The 18,527-nt window shown below is 53.5% G+C and overlaps 1 protein-coding gene and 1 long non-coding RNA gene across 4 annotated transcripts in view; one reads left to right on the top strand and one right to left on the bottom strand.

Annotated features, from left to right (window-relative positions):
* Positions 1 to 2,256: 2,256 nt before the first annotated feature.
* Positions 2,257 to 3,921, top strand: LOC139040134 (uncharacterized). Its single transcript, XR_011494051.1, has 3 exons — positions 2,257 to 2,389; positions 2,571 to 2,638; positions 3,783 to 3,921. It is a non-coding gene; the product is annotated as an uncharacterized lncRNA (long non-coding RNA).
* Positions 3,662 to 18,527, bottom strand: part of SDK1 (sidekick cell adhesion molecule 1) — an 865,901-nt gene continuing 851,035 nt past the window's right edge. For 2 of the 3 annotated variants that reach the window (XM_070484134.1, XM_070484136.1), the window contains one exon: positions 3,662 to 7,377. In XM_070484134.1, the coding sequence (XP_070340235.1) occupies positions 7,123 to 7,377 (255 nt within the window). In that variant the 3' untranslated portion in view covers positions 3,662 to 7,122. The remainder of the gene's footprint in view (positions 7,378 to 18,527) is intronic. The other variant, XM_070484135.1, reaches the window with a different exon arrangement.

Raw genomic sequence — 18,527 nt, 5'->3', positions numbered from 1 at the left:
ATGGGGCTCTCCAGACCCACCCTCTCCTCCGCCCAAGTCAGAGGGTAACTACACCGTCTGCTGGTTGGAAAATCCCACAGAAATATGTTCAGGAGGCCTCAGAAATTTGAATTTTTTAAATTAAAATATTGAGTCTGGATCCAGTTCAACCCCATAATGTAGTGGTTTGCTTAATGACTGCAGAATATTGTCTTATCTGAGGAGACGCAGGACGTTTTAAGACCGCAGAGCCTGAAATTAACAGCTTGGAGTTTTCGCCTGCGCTGCCTGTTAATTGACTTAAGCCATTAAAGCGAAAGACTTTTTGGCAAGTCCCAAGGCGCTCGTACGAGCAAAGCCACGGACAAGTTCACATCATTTTAAAACACGCGTCTGGCGAATCAGCCGTTTTAGGAACACAGGCTGTTTCATCAGAAGGTTTGCAAAACGTCCCGCAGCTCCCAAATAAAGTATCTGAAAATGGTTCCACTTTATGACAAAACCAAACCTCTGAAACCTACTTCTGGAGGCCACAGAAATTGGCAATAACCACGTCGAATTTCGGTTTTCTTGGGAAGTACGGTAAGGCCCTGTCACCAACCTCGACCCCCTTCCTGCTTCCTTCTTCTTGGCGCTGTGCATCCATAGCCTGAGTGGGGGGACGAGGCCGTGGCAGCATCGCCTGAGTTACGTGGTGGGGGCCGTGGGGGCTCACAGCAGACGGTGCTTTCCAAAGCCAGGCCCCGTGGCTTCTCTTTCCCACAGGAGCGTGTACCCTGAGGACACGCACTGGGGCCACAGGGACCACCCACTGCCTCTCGGTCACGGTCAGAAGGACAAGGCTGCAGTGCAGGAGGGGCCCACGCGGGTCAGCATCCACCTGAGTCCACCCATGGACGCCCGTTGGGTGGGCACAGCGAGGCCGACTGACAGACACAGGGCTGGGGCTGTTTACAAATAGTTCCTGACCTTCACAGAGCGTTGTGTTTTTTTGTCCTGGAAATGCCTCATTTTGTGGAAATCCCGCATAAGGCTTACATTCATGGCACACCGTGCGCCAGGCCTCCCTGGTAATGTGGAGTGGCAGCGTCCTGGCCGGGAGCCCTGCGTACTGAACCCCAGAGCCGGGGCAGGTGGGAGGCAGCTGTCCCACTGAGGCTGGCCTGCTGGGGTGCTGCCCGAGGCAGTGCTGGCCGGGGCCTCCAGGGCAGCCTCGCCAGAGGGAGTGGCGGGCTCAGGCCCGGGGGACGAGGGCCCTCTGGGTACGAGCAGGCTCTCCTGAGGCAGCAGTGGACAGCCTCAGGCGAAGTCCAGCAGGAGGGCCTCCGGGAGGCGGTGGGAGCTGCGGAGCGACAGGCACCCAGCTGGGAGCAGCAGAAAGAGGGCTGCGCCGGAATGGCAGGTCATCTGGCAGAAGCGACCGCAGAACACCTCCAGCTCCTTCTCCTGCTGGGGAGTCAACACCAAGGAGGGGCACCCCGCCCTCGGCCTGGCTTGGGTCATCTGTCGCCTGGGAGGTCATCCAGACAGTACTGCTTAGGGGAGAGGCAATGCTCAGAGGCAGCGAGGGGTCGTTGGGCAGGACAAATGGGTTCTAGGCAGTCAAAGCACAAATGACACCACACCCCCTACACACACACACACACACGCACACACACGAGCTTGCCCCTGGGGGACCAGCTCGGCTCAGAGGCGCGCTTTGCTGGGGGCTGTGCCAGGCGGTTCAAGGTCCTCGCGACGGCCATGCCTTCTCCTTCCCGTGGATGGGGCTCTCTGGGAAGGAGAGGAGGACCCAGACCCCCCGTTCGTTCCTTTCAGAGGAAAGCTGAACTCATGGACCTGAACCTGTGGCCCCCACTGGTTCCTCGCCCTTGGACGCCCGCTTTAGAAGGCCTGGGGGCTGGGCTCGTTGGGTCTCAAAGCCCAAGAATCCACAGGCTCCTCCCAGGAAGGTGTGAGCACCAAGCTGGCGGCTCCCTCCCTTGCTCCTCCCCCTTTGTGTCCACAGAATCAAGGCTCACACAGCCCGGAGGCCACAGTAGGGTTCCCCACTCCCCACCTGCTGCTCACCTCAGTGTCCCGCCTTCTTGAGGGGCTTTATCTAACTGTCATCCAAGACAATAGAGATTGCTTTCCTCTGTGATCAAAGCTCACACTTCCAAAGTTTTTTCCTTTAACTTTTCAATAATAATAACAGCAATAAGAACAGTAATAATGGCAAGGCTTTGCATAACACAGGCTCAGTTAACACGGCCATTTTCTCTTTATTAATTTAGGAGACGATGACGTGGGGACAATGGAATCTTCTGTATGTTGCTGTGCAGGTGCCGTGACTGCCTCGGCTCTGAGTTGGGTGTAGCAGCACCCGCTTCTCCAAGACTAACTGTCCACGGGTCTGAGGACAGCTGAGGTGAGAGCTGACGGCCTCTTGGGAGGCAGTGCGGGGCAGTGGTTGTAGCCCTCAGCTGCCTAAGGTCTGCACCCGGGATCTGCTGCTCACTGGCTGTCTACCATGGGGCAAATAGCTCCCCCTCTCTGGTCGCGGTTCCTTACCTACAAAACGGGACCCCTGACTGTGCCTACCTCCTCAGGTCCTGGAGGAGTCCCGGGACCCGTGGATGGACCCATGAAAAGTGCACAGAACACAGCCCGGCACACGGTATGTGTTTGATAAATGCCAACTCTCTTCTACACGGCAGCTGCGATTTCCAAAATACCGGAGACGGTGGAAAATGTGCAGATTTTAATTTCGTATTTATGGGAGATGGGATGCAGGGGGGAAATGGTGGAGAAGAGAGAGAAAAATGAAAATCCTCTTACATTTGGCTCATCAATGGCAGTGGTTGCTTCCGGAGCAAACGGACAAAGTGGGAACCACAGGCCCCTTCTCCCGGGACCCGGCCCACCTCCTCCCTGCAGCCGGCAGCCGTGGCCTCTTCCTAACACCCCCTCCTTGGCCGCACGTGGGAATCACTCGGGGAGCTTTCAAAAGAAAACAAATGGCTGCCAGGCTCCACGCCCAGAGACTATCTTCACTGGTCTGGGTGTGTCCTGGGCGCTGGGACTTTTAAGCACCGCGGTTGAGAACCACCCTCGGAGGCTGGCAGGACCCCACGACAAGGGCGAAGATGCACCCCTCCTGGTGGACCCAGTGTTGTGGCCGCATGCCCCTGTTGCACACAAGTCCAACCCTCTAGCCAGAAAGAGAGGGAATGGCCCGTTCATTCCCCCACTCAGAGCCCCCTCTGAGCCTGCGGAGGCCCTTGGGCGAGGGGAGAGTCCTTAGAAGGGAAGGCAGTCTTGCTCAGGGCCCTGCACTCCCCCAGCCTAACTTTCGTAACAAGCAGTCTCCCCTGTGGGCACCCGTGAAGTCTTTGGGGGGACGGCCAGGTGGTGGGGGCCTGGCACTGGTGCTGAGAATGGCTGCGGTCCACTCGGGGCGCAGATTCCAGGCCACCCGTCACAGGCCACCTGGCTCACGGCCAGGGTGCTGCCCCCAGAGTGCATTCCCCGGGAGAGCTGGGATCCCTCTGGCCCCTGCTGCCTGTCCCGCACGTCCGTGCCGCCTGCACGTCAACAGGAGGGGGTCTGGAACAGCTCTGGGTTCAGATTCAGTGCTTCCTCTTTACAGCCTAGAATTCATGAGTCATTTCATCAATACTTGAAGAAAATCACAAGCGCATAAGGAACAAAATGATGTTTTTATTAAAAATCGTACCCATAGCACCTCTCTGTCTTCCTACAAGTTGGGGTTTTTTTTTTTTTTTCTTTTTAATGAGATCTGGTTTTCTGCACAATTCCAGGAAAGATTGTGGGGAAAACTTCTGGACTGACCTACTCTCTCCAGAGACCAGAGGTGGCGCTGAGAGAGGAGGTGGCCTCGGCAGGCTAGCCCTGTCCGCGGATTTCTACGTCCTTCCACCTCTCAGACCGGATCCGTGCTACAGGGATGCGGAATCAAAGAGAGCCACGTTGGCTACGCGGACCGATGGCTCATTGGGAGAAGAACTACACCGTGTGCCAAGAATTCCGAAAAACCATGCTATGAATCGGTATGCAAACACCATGCTTCAGTCCCGTGGTGATGAGGTCCAAGCGCGGCAGCTAAAAAGGTTTCCAGAGGGCGGAAGCTTTCCGTGGCGGAGGGCCGCCCACTCGTGGTCTCTTCCATGGCCGGGGGTGGGGGCATCCCCGCACCGCCTCACATCCGGTCTTCCTCGGCTGTGACGTTTTCATGGGGTGATCCTTGAAAGCGTGGCGGGGACGGAAGGCTGGGGCAGGAGAGGGCTCCGTCTGGGCCTCATTCAGAGGACGAGGTAAACGAGGTCAAGTTGATGTGCTTAACACCCGCAGGGCACAGGGACTGCCACCGCCCCGCCTGCCGCCCCCCTGTCTGGACACCTGTGCCCTGGTGCCCCGTGCAAGCCCATCCCTGCCGCTCCGACAGAGGGGGGGCCCTCCCGGCTGCCTCGAGGGTCCTCCTCCCAGGCAGGGGCAGCTCATGGTCATCGCTGCTCTTCACGGCCAGCTGGGGGCTTCCACGGGGCCCCCGCAGCCCCTGCTCCCCACGAGGCACCTGAGTGGCACCACTGCAGAGGAAGGCAGGAAGAGGACGCTCATCTTGCCCCGGTTAAAAACCAGTGCTTGTCCTTTGTTCAGAACTGAGATTAAAGTCCAATATCCATTTTCCTGTCGTGTGATTTTTTTTTTCCACCCTAAAGACGAGAGGCTTCTCAAGGCCCATATTGTGAAGGGGCTGAACTCTAACCAGAAACACCAACTCTGTTCCTTCGATGCAGGTGTCTCTCGTGGGTCAGAGCCCCCCAGGGCCGGGGGAGGGCAGACGCCAACAGTCCCTCCGTAGCCATGGTGCCCATGCAGCCTCCACAGACAATTCCATACCAAAAAAGCTTACTCAAAGTAGAGAGAATACAGGAAATGCAGTGAGCCTGAAAAGAAGTGTCGTGTGGTTGTCACAAACCCAAAAGCAAAAACCACACCTCAGCCCGGATTGTCCTCCTCCCAGGATGGCGTGGCACTGTCCCCCATGACGTAAAGTGACGTCCGTATGGCTTAGAGAGCAGAGTGCACAGAGGCAGTGCGGTCCACGTTCTCCATCCAGCCCTTCTCTTCCAGGAAGGCCAGGTCGCAGCCTTGCGGGTTCCTGGCCACCTGGGTCTTGGGGCCGAGAGGAGGGAGGTGGGCTCTGTGCCCCCGGAGGGTCGTGTCCAGTGAACTGTGGGGGGCGAGGCTTGCGCAGAAGCGGCTTTGGGCAGAGCGTCTGGGATTTTTGGTTTACAACGTTTCCCCCTCCACTCACAAAAAGAAGGAAGGAATGGGAGAAGGAGAGAGAGAAGGCAGGGAGGGAGGGAGGGAAGGAAGGAAGGGGCGGGAGGAGGAGAGAGAGAGGAAGGAAACTTTCCACACACACCCTCTACTTTTGGAAAAACTGAAAAGGGCCTTTTCACCCAACACAAAACTCTCCTTGGTCTCCTGGGGCCACAGCCAGCAACTCTGACAGCAGAGCGTGAAGATGCCCTCTGTCCCCTGGAGGTGGAGGAAGGAGAGGGTCACATGTTCCGCATGAGGTGCTGGCCCGGCACCTCCACCCTCAGGGCCCCGGCACGCCACCTGGGGGACAGCACTGCCCTGCTGCCCTGTGCACAGACAGAGTGGCCGTGCGTCTCTCATGTGCCACACTCCTGCTGGCGGGACAGGGACGTGGGGCCCTCCTGGACACACACACGGGCTGGCGCCAGCAGCACTCAGGTGACATCCAGACCCGGCTCTGGGCTGGGGGACTGGACACCCGTCCCTCTGCCACCTCAGACACCTGTTGCGAAAATAATGCGATGGGCTGGAGGCACAGCGACGGTTTAGAACCCAAGACTTTCCAAGCAGTTCATGCTATCTTCATTTAGCTAAAAAACTAAAGCTAAACAATAACAAAGGGGAAAATAAGTTTTTCCAGAAAACCTGTTAAGGCTAAAAGCTGGCCTCGGATGGGGGGACGGGAAACAGCAGCGCTGGCGGGCAAGGTGCAGGCAGCGGGGGTGGCCGGGGGACCTCGGGGGCCAGCTGCCCGCGGGCACGGAGGGCTGTGAGCTCTAGCGGGCCAGCCCTCGGCTCCTCAGAGCCGCTTCGCTTTATTTGGAGACTGTCGCTTTTCGTCTTTCCCGTGTACAAAGCTAAACAATTAAGAAAAAGGCACCTGGAGACAGCAGAGACTCATTCATTTCATGTGACATATTTTAAAAAAAGATAAAAAGGTTTAAAAAATACTCTGGTTAACAATGCACACCTCTTACACAACAAGCAATTCTGAAACCGCTGGCTCCTTTTCTCCGGGCCAGTGGGCCGGCCTGTGCTGTGTGTTCACGGGGAGGAGCTGGCTTGCTAAGGGCCATCGGGGTGGCTTCTAGCCGTGGGGGTGGTTTCCTGCTCCTGCACTATGGGGTTTAAAGAAAGAAAGGAGGAAGAAAGCCCCGAATCTTTCACCACTGGCACGACAGAACGCAGCCGCTGAGCCATCACCGGGTCAGAGGACGTCCCCTGGAATCTCCTGCCCCACTGCCGGAGCCTTAAAGCTGATTCCCGCCTGGAACCTGTGCAGTGGGGACCCTGCAGAGCTGGGCGCGGTCGGTCGGAGAGCCCTGAGCCCAGGTCAGCCGCTGGCTCTTCAGACCCCGGGAGAGAGCTGCAGCCCCAGCTGTCACAGAGGCAGCGTCCGTCCGTCCGGGGCCTCTGGTTCTCCGCAGGCAGAGGAGGCAGAGCAGAAGGGGGAGCGGCCTGGAGGCAGGTGGGGGTCTCACGCGACCCCCAGCCCTTCCTCCCCCTCCAGCCTTCCTAGTTGGATGTTAGGACGGAGAAACCCGGCACCGGGGAGGTCTGAGGTCTTCAGAGGCCCGGGGGTGCCACGCCATTGCACCAGTGAAATACACCTTCTCGTAAAAAGAAAAGAAAACCAAAGGAACCCGCTTCCTGCAGCAACGTTACAAAAAGCCATTAAAAAAACCTTTCTAATTGAAATCTAGTGTTCACAAGTAGGTAAAATCATCACGCATCAGAATTTGTGTTAAACAAAAACTGGAGCTCAGTTACTGGAGTTGATTGTCTTAAAAATAGGCTCCGGGACGGGCGGCCTCACACGAAGGAGGAGAAGCCGGTGAGCGGAGTCCGGGCGCCGGGCCCGGCGGGCGCGAACACGGCGCTCTGCGTGGTGACCACAGCGTGCAGCGGCGGGCCCGCCTCGGCCCCCGCCACCGCCTGGTACCTGTGCGGGGCGGCGCGCCCGCCAGGCGCCCGGCGCTTCCACGAGTTGTAGTAGGTGGGGTCGCTCATGTAGTGGTTGACGAAGGAGTGCTGGGGTGGCGCGTCCTCGGACTCCGAGTCGGTGCCCTGGTGGAGAGGGAGCGAGTGTGAGCGACTGACAGGGCAGGGACGGGGCCCTGGGGGAGGGGACATGGGGGGTGGCCACAAGGTTGTGGGGCATGGGGATGGGGGTGACATGGGGAGAGAGTGGCCACGGGGAGGGCAACCGCAGGGCAGGGGTGACCATGGGGAGGGTGGCCACAGGGGGAGGCCGGCCATGAGCAGCAAGGCTGAGCCAGAAACAGGGAGCAGCCAGGAGCTGGGACCAGCATTAGTTACCCAATGGAGGCCAGTGTCTGTCTACTGTCTCCTACCCTCTTCCCCCTCCTCCCACCTGCAGCCCCCAAGCCATCCCACCCACACAAGGTGCCCACACACCTCCCCAGGCCTCCCCCAGCCAGACCCCCCCTGAGCTCAGCATCCCTGCTGTGTGCTTTCTCTGCTGCTCCTGAGTCTCTGCTCCCAAGCTCTGTGTGCCTGAGCTGGTCCTAGGAGGGTCTACACTGCCCTCCTGCCCCAGGAATGGTCTACAGGGCAGCCCTGCCCCAGGATGGGTCTACACTGCACTTCCGCCTCAGGAGAGGTCTACACGGCCTCAAGAGATGCTCTGTGTGTCCTCACAGTGCAGAACACAGGAGAGCAGTGGGAGCGTGGAAGGCCCGGGGTCTCTGGCCATCCTGAGGGATGACCGAAGGGAACCTGTCCTGAGCCCGCGTGGAGGGGAGGAGGGGTGTCTCTGCCATGGGACACAAATTTCCACACGTCCACACAGACCTCTGTGGGGCCACCAAGAAATGAGGCCCTCAATGAGCCGTGATGTCCACCATATCTGCGGACCCTTGCTCTCCAGCACCAAAAGCCCTGCCCCCTCACACGGCTACAGAAGAGCTGGCGGGGGGACTGGGACTGTCCACGTGTGAAGACCCGTCCCGCTGAGGGTTTCCCCTCCTCTTTCTTTTCATAAAATAAACCAGCAGTTTCTGTTAAGAACATCTAGTCCACAGTTTCTATGTTCATTTCTTAAACCACAACTCTGTCTCACGTAGTTTACGGTCTTTGGGGTTGAGTTGAAGGCATTGGAAGAATTACTAAAGGAGACAGTGGAGGCTGAAATGAGTGTTTCCCAAGAGGGCAGAGGGCTCCCTGCCCCTGTCCCGGTCGTGCTGGCTGATCCTGGGACCCTCACCTGGATCCTGGGAGCTTCCTGCGCCCTCGGCATCTCTGCCACCTGGTGGGGATGGAGCCCACAGGCCAGCCCAGGCTCTGCTGCAAGAACCGACACCGAGATGCTCCCCAGACCCTGAAAACACAGCGGGCTCCTCCCTGCCCCACAGGGACCAGGCGGCAGCCGCCTACAGCGTGCCAAGAATGGGTCTGTAGACACAGCAGCTGGCCAGCTTTCAAAGTCAAGGAGGGAACGGGAAACTGGCTGGTAAAGCCCCTCCCATTTCAGAGCACCCTGCCAGGGCTGGAAGAACACTGACGGGACGCTGGGCTCCATCCTGCATGCAGCCGCCCGGCCCGCAGGGCACATCTCCGCTCTGGGCTCCGGTGCCCCAGTTCTCGAGGCTTCAGCCACACCTGCCCTTTCTTCTCTCCCCCGAGGGTGTGAGGAGGCCTGGATGGTCCAAAGGAGTCAGTGGCCCCAAAATGCCATCTCAGAGTCACCAGGGATGTCTTGCAGGAGTGCGGAATCCTAGGCCGTGGCTCCTGCCCTCCTGATTCAGTGGGTCTGGGGGAGGGCCCGGGAACGGGGATCTCTTAGGAGCTCTGGGAGGATTTGGATCAGCGGCCGGGCTGGGGTGGGGGCAGGGGAGGAAAGGAGGGGTGCCTGCTGGCTCTCATTTTACGTGGAGGTGGGGTCCATATAAAGGGTCCCCGGACGCTGTGAGTGGTGCACCCGGGCCATTGTCCCTCATCTGATGGAGAGTGAACGACCCACATCTCCACCTGCGCAGGAAACTCTGATCCCTGGACTAACACGGTCCCCCACCTGGGAGCCAGCATTTTGTCCTGTAAGCCTGTAAGAGTTGGGGCCTCTAGGCCATGCAGAAACCCCTCGAGGATGTACGGTAGGGCCAGAGACTTGGGATTTTTCAGATACAGACTGAAAATCTGGCTCTAACTGCAATATTTACATGAAAGCCGCGGTAAGTCACAGATTTGGGACTTCTCAGGACGTTAAATCTAAACTGTTTGTATTATGGCACAATAAACTGTCGGCAGCTGAACACATCTGCGGCCCCTCTGCTTTTTACTGAGTCAGAGCTCATACAAATGCGAGGCTGACGAATTTCCCTCCTGACACCTCCCAGGACGCAGAGAACATCCAGCCCCTCCATCACTGGACGACCAGGACGTCAGAGGGAACAGCGGCTTCCCGTCCGTGGATACTACGTACACACCAGATTAACCCCCTGCACCGTCTTTGTAACCGCACAGTGATCCTGTGAGGTGGGTGCTGTCATTCCTATTTTCTGGAGGAAGAAAGAGGCTCAGAGAGACGGCGAGCTGCGCAGGTCTCCCGGGCAGGGCAGGAGCGGGTGCCCAAGCCTGGCAGTCCCCAAGGCTTCTGCCGCCTCAGCTGGCGGGGAACCGGTCCCCAGCTCCAGGCGCCTCCTTGGCATCAGCTGACCAGGTTCACGACCCCCTATTCGGAGTTCCAAACCCCACAATGCTCCGAAAATCAAAAGCTGGTTTTGCCACTTGTTTGGTGCCAAAGCCTGACAGGCGTTGAGCTGATCCGGCAGCTTTTCCTGTGCTGCACTCAGGGTGAATATACTTAGGTTTTGCCACAGAATCAACAATGTGTGCGACTACAGATTGCTGCCCCGACCCTGCTGGAGATGTTGCATAACACATGATACATTCCCAGACCCGAAAAATGCCCAATGCTTAACTCCATCTGGCCTCGGGAGTCTCAGACGAGAGAGCAGGCCCGGTCCTGGCAGCTGGTGTTGAAGACTTACTCTTCGTCTGTTTTCTGGAGGCCGCGAGGGAGCTTCCAAGGCAAAGCTCTGTGTGCACCAAGACGGGAGAAAGGAGAGCCAAGGCCATCGGAAGGAGCGGACGGAATCTTTGTCACCTGTCCCTGAGTTGGGCTTGTCACTTCTTTCGACACTGATTTTGGTTCTGAATTTCCTGAATTTTAGGGGAAAAGAGCATCGAAGGCATCCCTTTTCTCATGAGAAATTCACAGGACACTCAGGAATGGACGATGGCAGTTTGGCTCTGGGTTTCACAAACTGGGGTCAGGGTTCACGGTGATCTGAAGACTGAATTTAGGACTTGAGATTTGCACCCTCTTCAAAGCATGTCCCCGGTGCTCTGGGCCCACGCCTTCACCGTCCCAACCACAGAGCATCCTGGTGTGGGATGTGAGAAGTAGCATTTGGATTCAGTCCCTCACTTTGCATAGAATGAACCGAGACCCACAGAAGAAAACGACCTTCTCAAGGTCGTGTTGACCAGGGAGAGAGTGGGGCAGACCCAGTGCTGGTATGGCAGCAGAACTAAAAGCCTTCTGGTAATACGCCAGGGACACCTTCAACCAGAGTTTCCTCAAAGGCTCAAACACGTTGCACCGCGGCTCTCCCATCAAGTATCTGAGTGGTGGAGGCCGTCGCAGGCAGCGTGGCTCCTGCCGGCAGTTCCCGCTCGGTAAACCTGCCCAGCACCCAGGTGGCGGCCCTTCGGGCACTTGCCTCTCCTCCTGCAGCCACTCAGGCTGTTGAGAAGCCAGGTTCTCAGTGGCCACGTGGAACTGAGGGGCAGCCTGGAGTCTCTGAAGGAGTCAGCATTTCTAAGAGCAAGTCCAGCCCTGCCTAGAGAAGGGAGGCATTGAATGTCCCACCCCCGTGTGCATGTCTATGTGATTAAGAACAAATAGTTTCATCAGAGACTTCTTAGTAGCTAGCTGTCATTACATATTTTCTCAACCAGAAAGTCCTGTAGTGTGGAGAGAAGGGTCTGTGACAAATGTGGGTGCTGAGAAGAGGTCCTGGCCGGAGACCCAGCCGGGAGTGGCTGTCTAGGTCACAGTGATGTCCTGGAGTTCGTGTCTGGGCTTTGACCTTTTGGAATGACCTTCAGGAAGTGACTCGTCTCGGCCTTTCCCTGTCACATGGGCAGAATGGCTTGTCCCTCAGAAAATGGTGACCGGTTGATGGGTGAGCGTGTGACTTGAGCTGAGGCCCTGGGAAGCGGCCCTGGGACTTTTCACACTGCATCTGGAAGAGCGGATTCTTCATGTGGGGGCAATGCTGGGCGGCTGTGAGCCTTGAGTGGCCAGGGCCCACGGGTTCAGCCAGGAGCTCCCGAAGTCCACGGTGAGAGAACAGAACCGCCTCGCAGAAAGAAGTAGAGACGAGAGACCGAGAGCGGCTCCTTTTCCTTCTTGCTCTTTCTTTAGGGAGAAGTGTGAACTTACCCAGGGTCACGTGACACGTAAGTGGGGCCTCCTGCTCACACCTTGCCATCGTCCCCACGAGAAAGCCCTGAATTAAAATGCCATTCTTCTTTCTAAGGCCTGTTCTGTTTATTGTTTGCATGACATTATTATTTTTTAGTGGGGATATATTTTAGGGCATTAGAATTATTGACAAAAAGGAAATGCTACAGGGTCCTTTTTTTTTTTTTAAGTTTTCTGTGTGACATGAGGTAGCGATGTGTGCCGGTTTCCCGGGAAACCACGGAAGGACAGCACGTGACTGGGTGTGGTGGCAGACCGACTGTGGGTTTCTGAAGGTGCACAGATGCCTGGTAAGCTGCTAATAGAGATGAGCTCAGCACTTCCGGTATTACATTGTCAAGATGAAAGACCCAAATATTACTAGGGAATTAATTAGGTACAAGGGGGTTGTTCTAAATGGGTTGGAGCAGGAGAGATTTTGAAAACTGTTCCTCTGGATTTTGAAAACGGTTTTTAAAATGTGACTTGAACAGCACTCCTGCTGTAATTCATAAGCAGCCGTGTGATAAAACGGTGACAAACCCTCTCATTTCTAACTGGAGAACCATAAAGAGCCACAGCGTGTGTCGTGTGATGCTGGTGGCCTAACTCAGAGCAGCTCCGATCAGGCAGGTTCTTGTGCACCTGTGAACTGACTCGCAGAATTTTCACTTGAGCAATATTTCTGAAAATAGCGAGAGAACACCCTGGGGAGAAGAGGACAGCATCGCTGTTTCCTCAGGGAAATATTAGCTTCGCAGAAGAGCTCTTCCAGCAGAGGCCTCTCAGGTTCCTGAGCCCTTTCTCCCCTGGGCTCTGGGGATGAGGATGGGTGGGGGGAGGAGACCTGCGCCCATGATGGCGTCCCCCTCCTCACTCCTGCCTCCACACTGGGTCAAACCATCGAGCGACCCCAGGGCACGGGACGTACTCTGTGCTGCGTCCCCAGCATCTCGGTGTTCGCTGTATTTCAATCTAGAAGCAGCCTCCAGAAGGGACGATAAACATCTCAAATCGAAGTCCAGACTCAAGTCACCTCTTCGGCAGTCTTGTCTGGAATGAGTGCTGCGCCTCCGGGGTGCACTCTGCTGACCACCCCGGTCTGCTCTCTGAGAGCCCGGCCTCTCCCGCTAAGGGTTTATCTACGGTGCCGTAACTTGACTCTCTTCCCGTGAATTTGGGGTTAAAGGACCAAGCCAGAAGTGGATGCTACATTGGGAAAGCAAACTCGGAACTTAGCCCGCATTTTTCACCAGTCCCCTCTGAACATCAGGACCATCGACTATGAAGGCAAAAGATACTTCTAGAACGTCTGTGTGAGGAGCTCGCAGAGCCTCTCCCCAGTGGAACCATGATTTAACCGGGCAAAGCTATTTTATAAACAACCATTGAAAGTCTCTAGAAATGGCGCCAAAAGCATATAGCAGATGGAGAAAGACTCATTCCCGATCTAAATTTCACTAAGAACAGTGAGTCTGCGGCACTGGACTCATGACCTGCTCCCCCGTCCCCCAGCTCAGGGTGACAGAAGCTCCACTCTGGGCGGATGCGGCCCAGAAGACAGGGCTCCCTCTCCTCCCAGCTCCTAGTCTAGGAATTTGGTGTGACCTGGGGGAGGAGGCTGCTGGCATCGCTCATGCAACCGCCCACCCCCAGCTCCGCGTTGTATGGCAAGAGAACCGGGCTCCCTTCCCCCAGCCAGTCGTCACCTGTCGGCTGGAGGGTCTACACCAGGTGTGGCAGGCTGAGCGTACTGAGCCCTGACTGCCCCCACCCCAGCTCGATTGTAGGGAAGAAGTTCCACACCAGAAGGGGCAGGCCCAGAAGACCAGGGGCTGCCCCCTCGACCCAGCATCCCCCTTGTACAGCAGGTGTGTCACTGTGGGAGAAGAGGGCTGCTGTCCCCATTCTCAGCTTTGGTGCTGCGACCCAGAGGTCCTGACAGGAGGGAGAGCGAGCTCCCCAGCTCTGCCTAAGGGGAATGGCTGTCTTTGGAACAGAGCATGCCTAAGGGCATTGTTGAAAACAGTGCAGACCTGAGGGGTGAAAAATTAAGAGGAAGCTGGTAGTTCCATGATAGCAAGAAGTGAAGCAATAAGCCAGTCAGAAGTTGAACCAGAGAACCAGGGAAAGAGACAGCCAAGGAGAGCCCTCTTGGGGTCAGAGCAAAATTCAAAGATTGACAACATCCTTCTACTGTGAAAGGGCCGGGGTCTAATTGAATCAAACTATGGAGTAATTTATACCCCAGGGCATTGTCAAAAATAATAGAGCTAGCAAGTGGTGGAGGTTAGCAGCTGGGTGTGGTACCGATAGTGGTAGAGCATCCAGAATCTTAATGGGGAGAAGGGAAAAAGAGATACGGAGAGCCTGGCTAGAACAGCGGTTACCCTGTCATCAGGAAGACTGCATGCGTGCCTGAGGCTGCACCTCTGAGTATGGACACCAGAGGGTACACACCGCATCAGAGGGTACACACTGCATCAGAGGGCACACGCCGCATCAGGGGGGCACACGCCGCATCAGGGGGCACACGCTGCATCAGGGGGCACACACTGCATCAAGGGGCACACGCTGCATCAGGGGGCACACACTGCATCAGGGGGCACACACTGCATCAGGGGGCACACGTCGCATCAGGGGGCACACACTGCATCAGGGGGCACACACTGCATCGGGGCACACGTTGCATCAGGGGGCACACATGGCATCAAGGGGCACACACTGCATCAGAGGGCACACACTGCATCAGAGGGCACACACTGCATTAGGGGGCACACACGGCATCAGGGGGCACACACTGCATCAGAGGGCACACACTGCAGAGGAAAGGGCTTCTGGACTAGTCCAGGCAGTTAACATTAACATTTGTTAATAAGCAGATAACTAGGTGAATAAGCAAACAACAACAATTCTCAGTGGGAGGGTGTGGGTGGATATCAGTGTTCAGAGTTGTTAGAATATATCATCTAAAATGATTTGTTTTCAAAAAACAGAAAAGTGTGACCCATACACAGAGAAAAAAATGGGCCGCCTCTAAGGAGGCCCAAATGTTAGCAGACAAAGACTTCAAAGCAGCTATTATAATACGTTCAAAGGACTAAAGGAAACCATGTTTAAAGAATCAAAGGAAAGTAGGATGACGATATCACACCAAGTAGAGAATATCAATAAAGATATAGGAATGGTTTAAAAAGAGCCAAATGAGAAGTTCTGGAGTTGCAAAATACAATAACCAAAATGAAAAAATTCCCTAGAGGGGCTCAACAGTAGATTTGAGCTGGCAGAGGAAAGAATCGGTGTACCTGAAGATAGATTGGCAGAGATTATGTAGTCTGAAAAACAAAGAGAAAACAGAGCGAAAAAAAACCCAGAGCACCTGATAAATGTGAAGCGGCACTGAGTACACCCACACATGTGTAATGAGAATCCCAGGATGAGAAGAGAAAGAAAGCAGAAAAAATACTGGAAGTTATAATGACTTAGAACTTCCCATATTTGATAAACAATCTATACACCAAACTAGCTCAATAAACTACAAGTAAGATAAATGGAAGAAAGTTCACACCGGACACATCGTAATCAAAAATTTAAAAGACAAGGACAAAAAGAAAGTCTGCAACCAGCAGGAGAAAAATGACTCGTCATGTACAAGGGAACTCAAATGATATTAACAGTGGATTTCTAATCAGAAAAGACGGAGGACGGAATGGAGAAACACGTTCCAAGTGCTCAAATAAAAGTGACACCCAAGAGTCTTATATTTAGCAGAACTACTTTCACAAATGAAGGTGGAATTAAGACGTTCTGAGATAAACAAAAACAGGAAATGCATTACTAGCAGACCTGCCTTGCAAGAAATACTAAAGGAAGATTGTCAGGTTAAAAGCAAGTGACACCAGGTAGTAATTCAAACTGACGTGAAAAAACAAAAAGTACTATCAACGGTAATTACATAGGTAACTATAAGAGATGGGACAATTGCATATTTCTCCTCCTTTCTCCTCTTATCTGATTTAAAGAGCAATTGCATAAAACGTTATGTGCATAATTGTATTGTTGGGCCTGTAACATATAGAAATGTAACATTTTAACAATAACATCATAAAGGAAGGAGTAGAAGAAAATAACACCCAATGGTAACTTGAATCCATAGGATGAAATGAAGAGGACTAGAAATAGTAAAGAGGACTAGAGATAGTAAATACGAAGGTTAAAGAGAGAAACTTTATCTACATACTTGCACTCTTTTCTTCTTTCAACTTCTTTAAAAGACATTCAGTTCTGTAAAGTAACACTAGAAAACTCCATTCTTGAGTTTGTAACATATGTCGACATAATATGTATAACAATAGCACAAACAGGGAGGAAGGAATAGAGCCATACAGTAATAACGTTTCTATATGTCACTGAAATTTAGCATAAATCTGAAGTAAATACTGATACGAGGGCAACAGCTAACAAAAATAACTGAAAAAATACAGCAAAAGAAAAAACAGGGGGATTAAGACGGTACACTAGAAAATACCCACTTAGCAAAAAAGAAGACAGTAATGGAAAAAATAGAGGAATAAAGATATGAAACATACAGAAGGCAAAGATCAAAATGGCAGATGTAAATTCTACCTTAGCAGTAATTACATTAAATGTAAACAGACTCAACAACCTAGTGAAAAGGTAGAGATCAGCAGAACAAATAAAATAACACAATCCAACTATATGCTGTCTACAAGAGACACACTTTAGATTCCAAGATTCAAATGGCTTCAAAGGAAGAGAAATGATATACCATGTAAACGGTAACCAAAAGAGCACTGGAGTGACTACACTAACATCAGACAAAACAGGCTTTAAGACAAAAACTGTTCCTAGAGACAGAGATATGTTATATCGATAAAAGGGTCTATCCACCAAGAAGATATAACAATTATAAACATACATGCACCTAAAAACACATCCTCAAAATACATGACATTAAAAATGACAGAATTGGAGAGAGAAATAGGTTAATGAGGAATAATATTTCGAGACTTCAATACATTAACAGATGGCAGAAGATAAAAACACAGAAGATTTAAACAACACTGTAAATCAGCTAGACCTAAGAGACGCGCACAGAACTCCCCACACAACAACGGCGGAATAACATTCTTTTCACGCGGATACAGAACATTCTCCCAGCGTAGACCATATGCTAGGCCATAAAACGAGACTCAATAAATTTAAAAGGATTGAAAATATACAAAGTATGTTCTCTGACCACAGTGGAATAAAAGTAAAAATCAATCACAGAAGAAAATTGGGGAAATTCACAAATATGAGGAAATCAAAAACAGACTCCTAAATAACCAATATCCCAAATGGGTGAATTATGTGGTAACGTGAATTATACCTCAATCCAGCTGTTTAAAAAATCTGGCTCAAAGTAAACTTTCCCATCTGAGCTGGCACGTCCACGATGATGACATTCCCCAGGTCCCTCTGTTTGGATCCTATGAATATTAGTGCCTGCAAATCCCCCAAATTCATAAGGTTCAAAGTTGGGGCCTAGCAAGATTATAAAAGCGAAGAACTGTGGAAGAGAGATGGGCCTCACTTCACCTACCCGGGGACCCAGAAGCAGACAGAGGAGGGGCGTCTGTGGGAATTACAAAAGGAGCCCCGATCTCCTGGCATGGGGGCCCCTCGCTCGCTCAGCCACATGTCCCTCTGCTACGACAACTCAGTTCTGCACTGCACGTGTGCCTCTGAAGTCCACCCCATTAGTGGGCGTGTCTGGGGAGACATTCAAAACCCCCTTTAACCTCGGCTCTCTCATCTATTATATGAGATCATAACAACCTCCCTGCAGGATTTAGTGTGGATTCCCTGTCCCTCTGATCTCCTACCTCTGCCCTCCTCTCTTCCTCTCTCCCTGCCCGTCCCCTCCCTCCCTCCCTCCCTCCTCCACTTGCATATATGTGTTTTAATTAAGGTACACATGTATGTGTGCCCATATGCATGTATGTAAACGCCTAGCTCAGAGCCTGCATGCATTTCACAATCCTCCACAAAAATCAGCTGAATTGGAATCTCAAACGCCCCGAGTGTGTGAGAGCAGAAACAGACCCAACGCTTCTCATTAACAGATTTTGAGATTGCTTTCATGAACAAATAGTTCAGAATTCATGAATCCAGTTCTGGCTGCTCCAGGAATGGCCACCGACTCCCTGGCACTGGCCTGGGGGAGGCGGTGGAGGGGGCGTGGTTCAGCTGAGCTCTGGGGGTGACCTCAGACTCAGCCTTGTCCTCTGAACGATGGGGAGAGTCACCTGCCTCGTGGCGCTGGTGTGAGCATTGAAGGAGTGTGTTGGCCCACAGTCGGTGCTCAATTAGTGCTCAACACACTGAACCGTTGCTAGCTCGGCCTGCAGAGCTGATGCACCATCGCTGTGAATATCACCCATGACGCCTGTATACGCTAAAGGCCACGGGTCCAGGGATGAGAGGACAGATGCTGGCAGTTGCCGTGCAACCATGTCTCTAATTGCTACCCAGAAAAGGCCCCGCTGGAAGGCAGTCCTCCTTCCCACGTGCTGGTTGCTTTTGCGGAAGCAGCTCGAACAAGGCTGCTGTTCCTTTATCACAAAAGAGCAGGTCGGTTTTTGCAGCATTTCGCTTGGCAGCCCCTTGACTGCAGACAAATATCGCTTTCCCAACATTTGCAGGGCTGCTGCCGCTTCCATCC

Source organism: Equus asinus, chromosome 14 (assembly GCF_041296235.1).
Source record: "Equus asinus isolate D_3611 breed Donkey chromosome 14, EquAss-T2T_v2, whole genome shotgun sequence".
Lineage (NCBI taxonomy): Eukaryota > Metazoa > Chordata > Mammalia > Perissodactyla > Equidae > Equus > Equus asinus.
The sequence above is the reverse complement of the archived record's forward strand: the minus strand, read 5'-3'. Positions and strand labels throughout refer to the sequence as shown.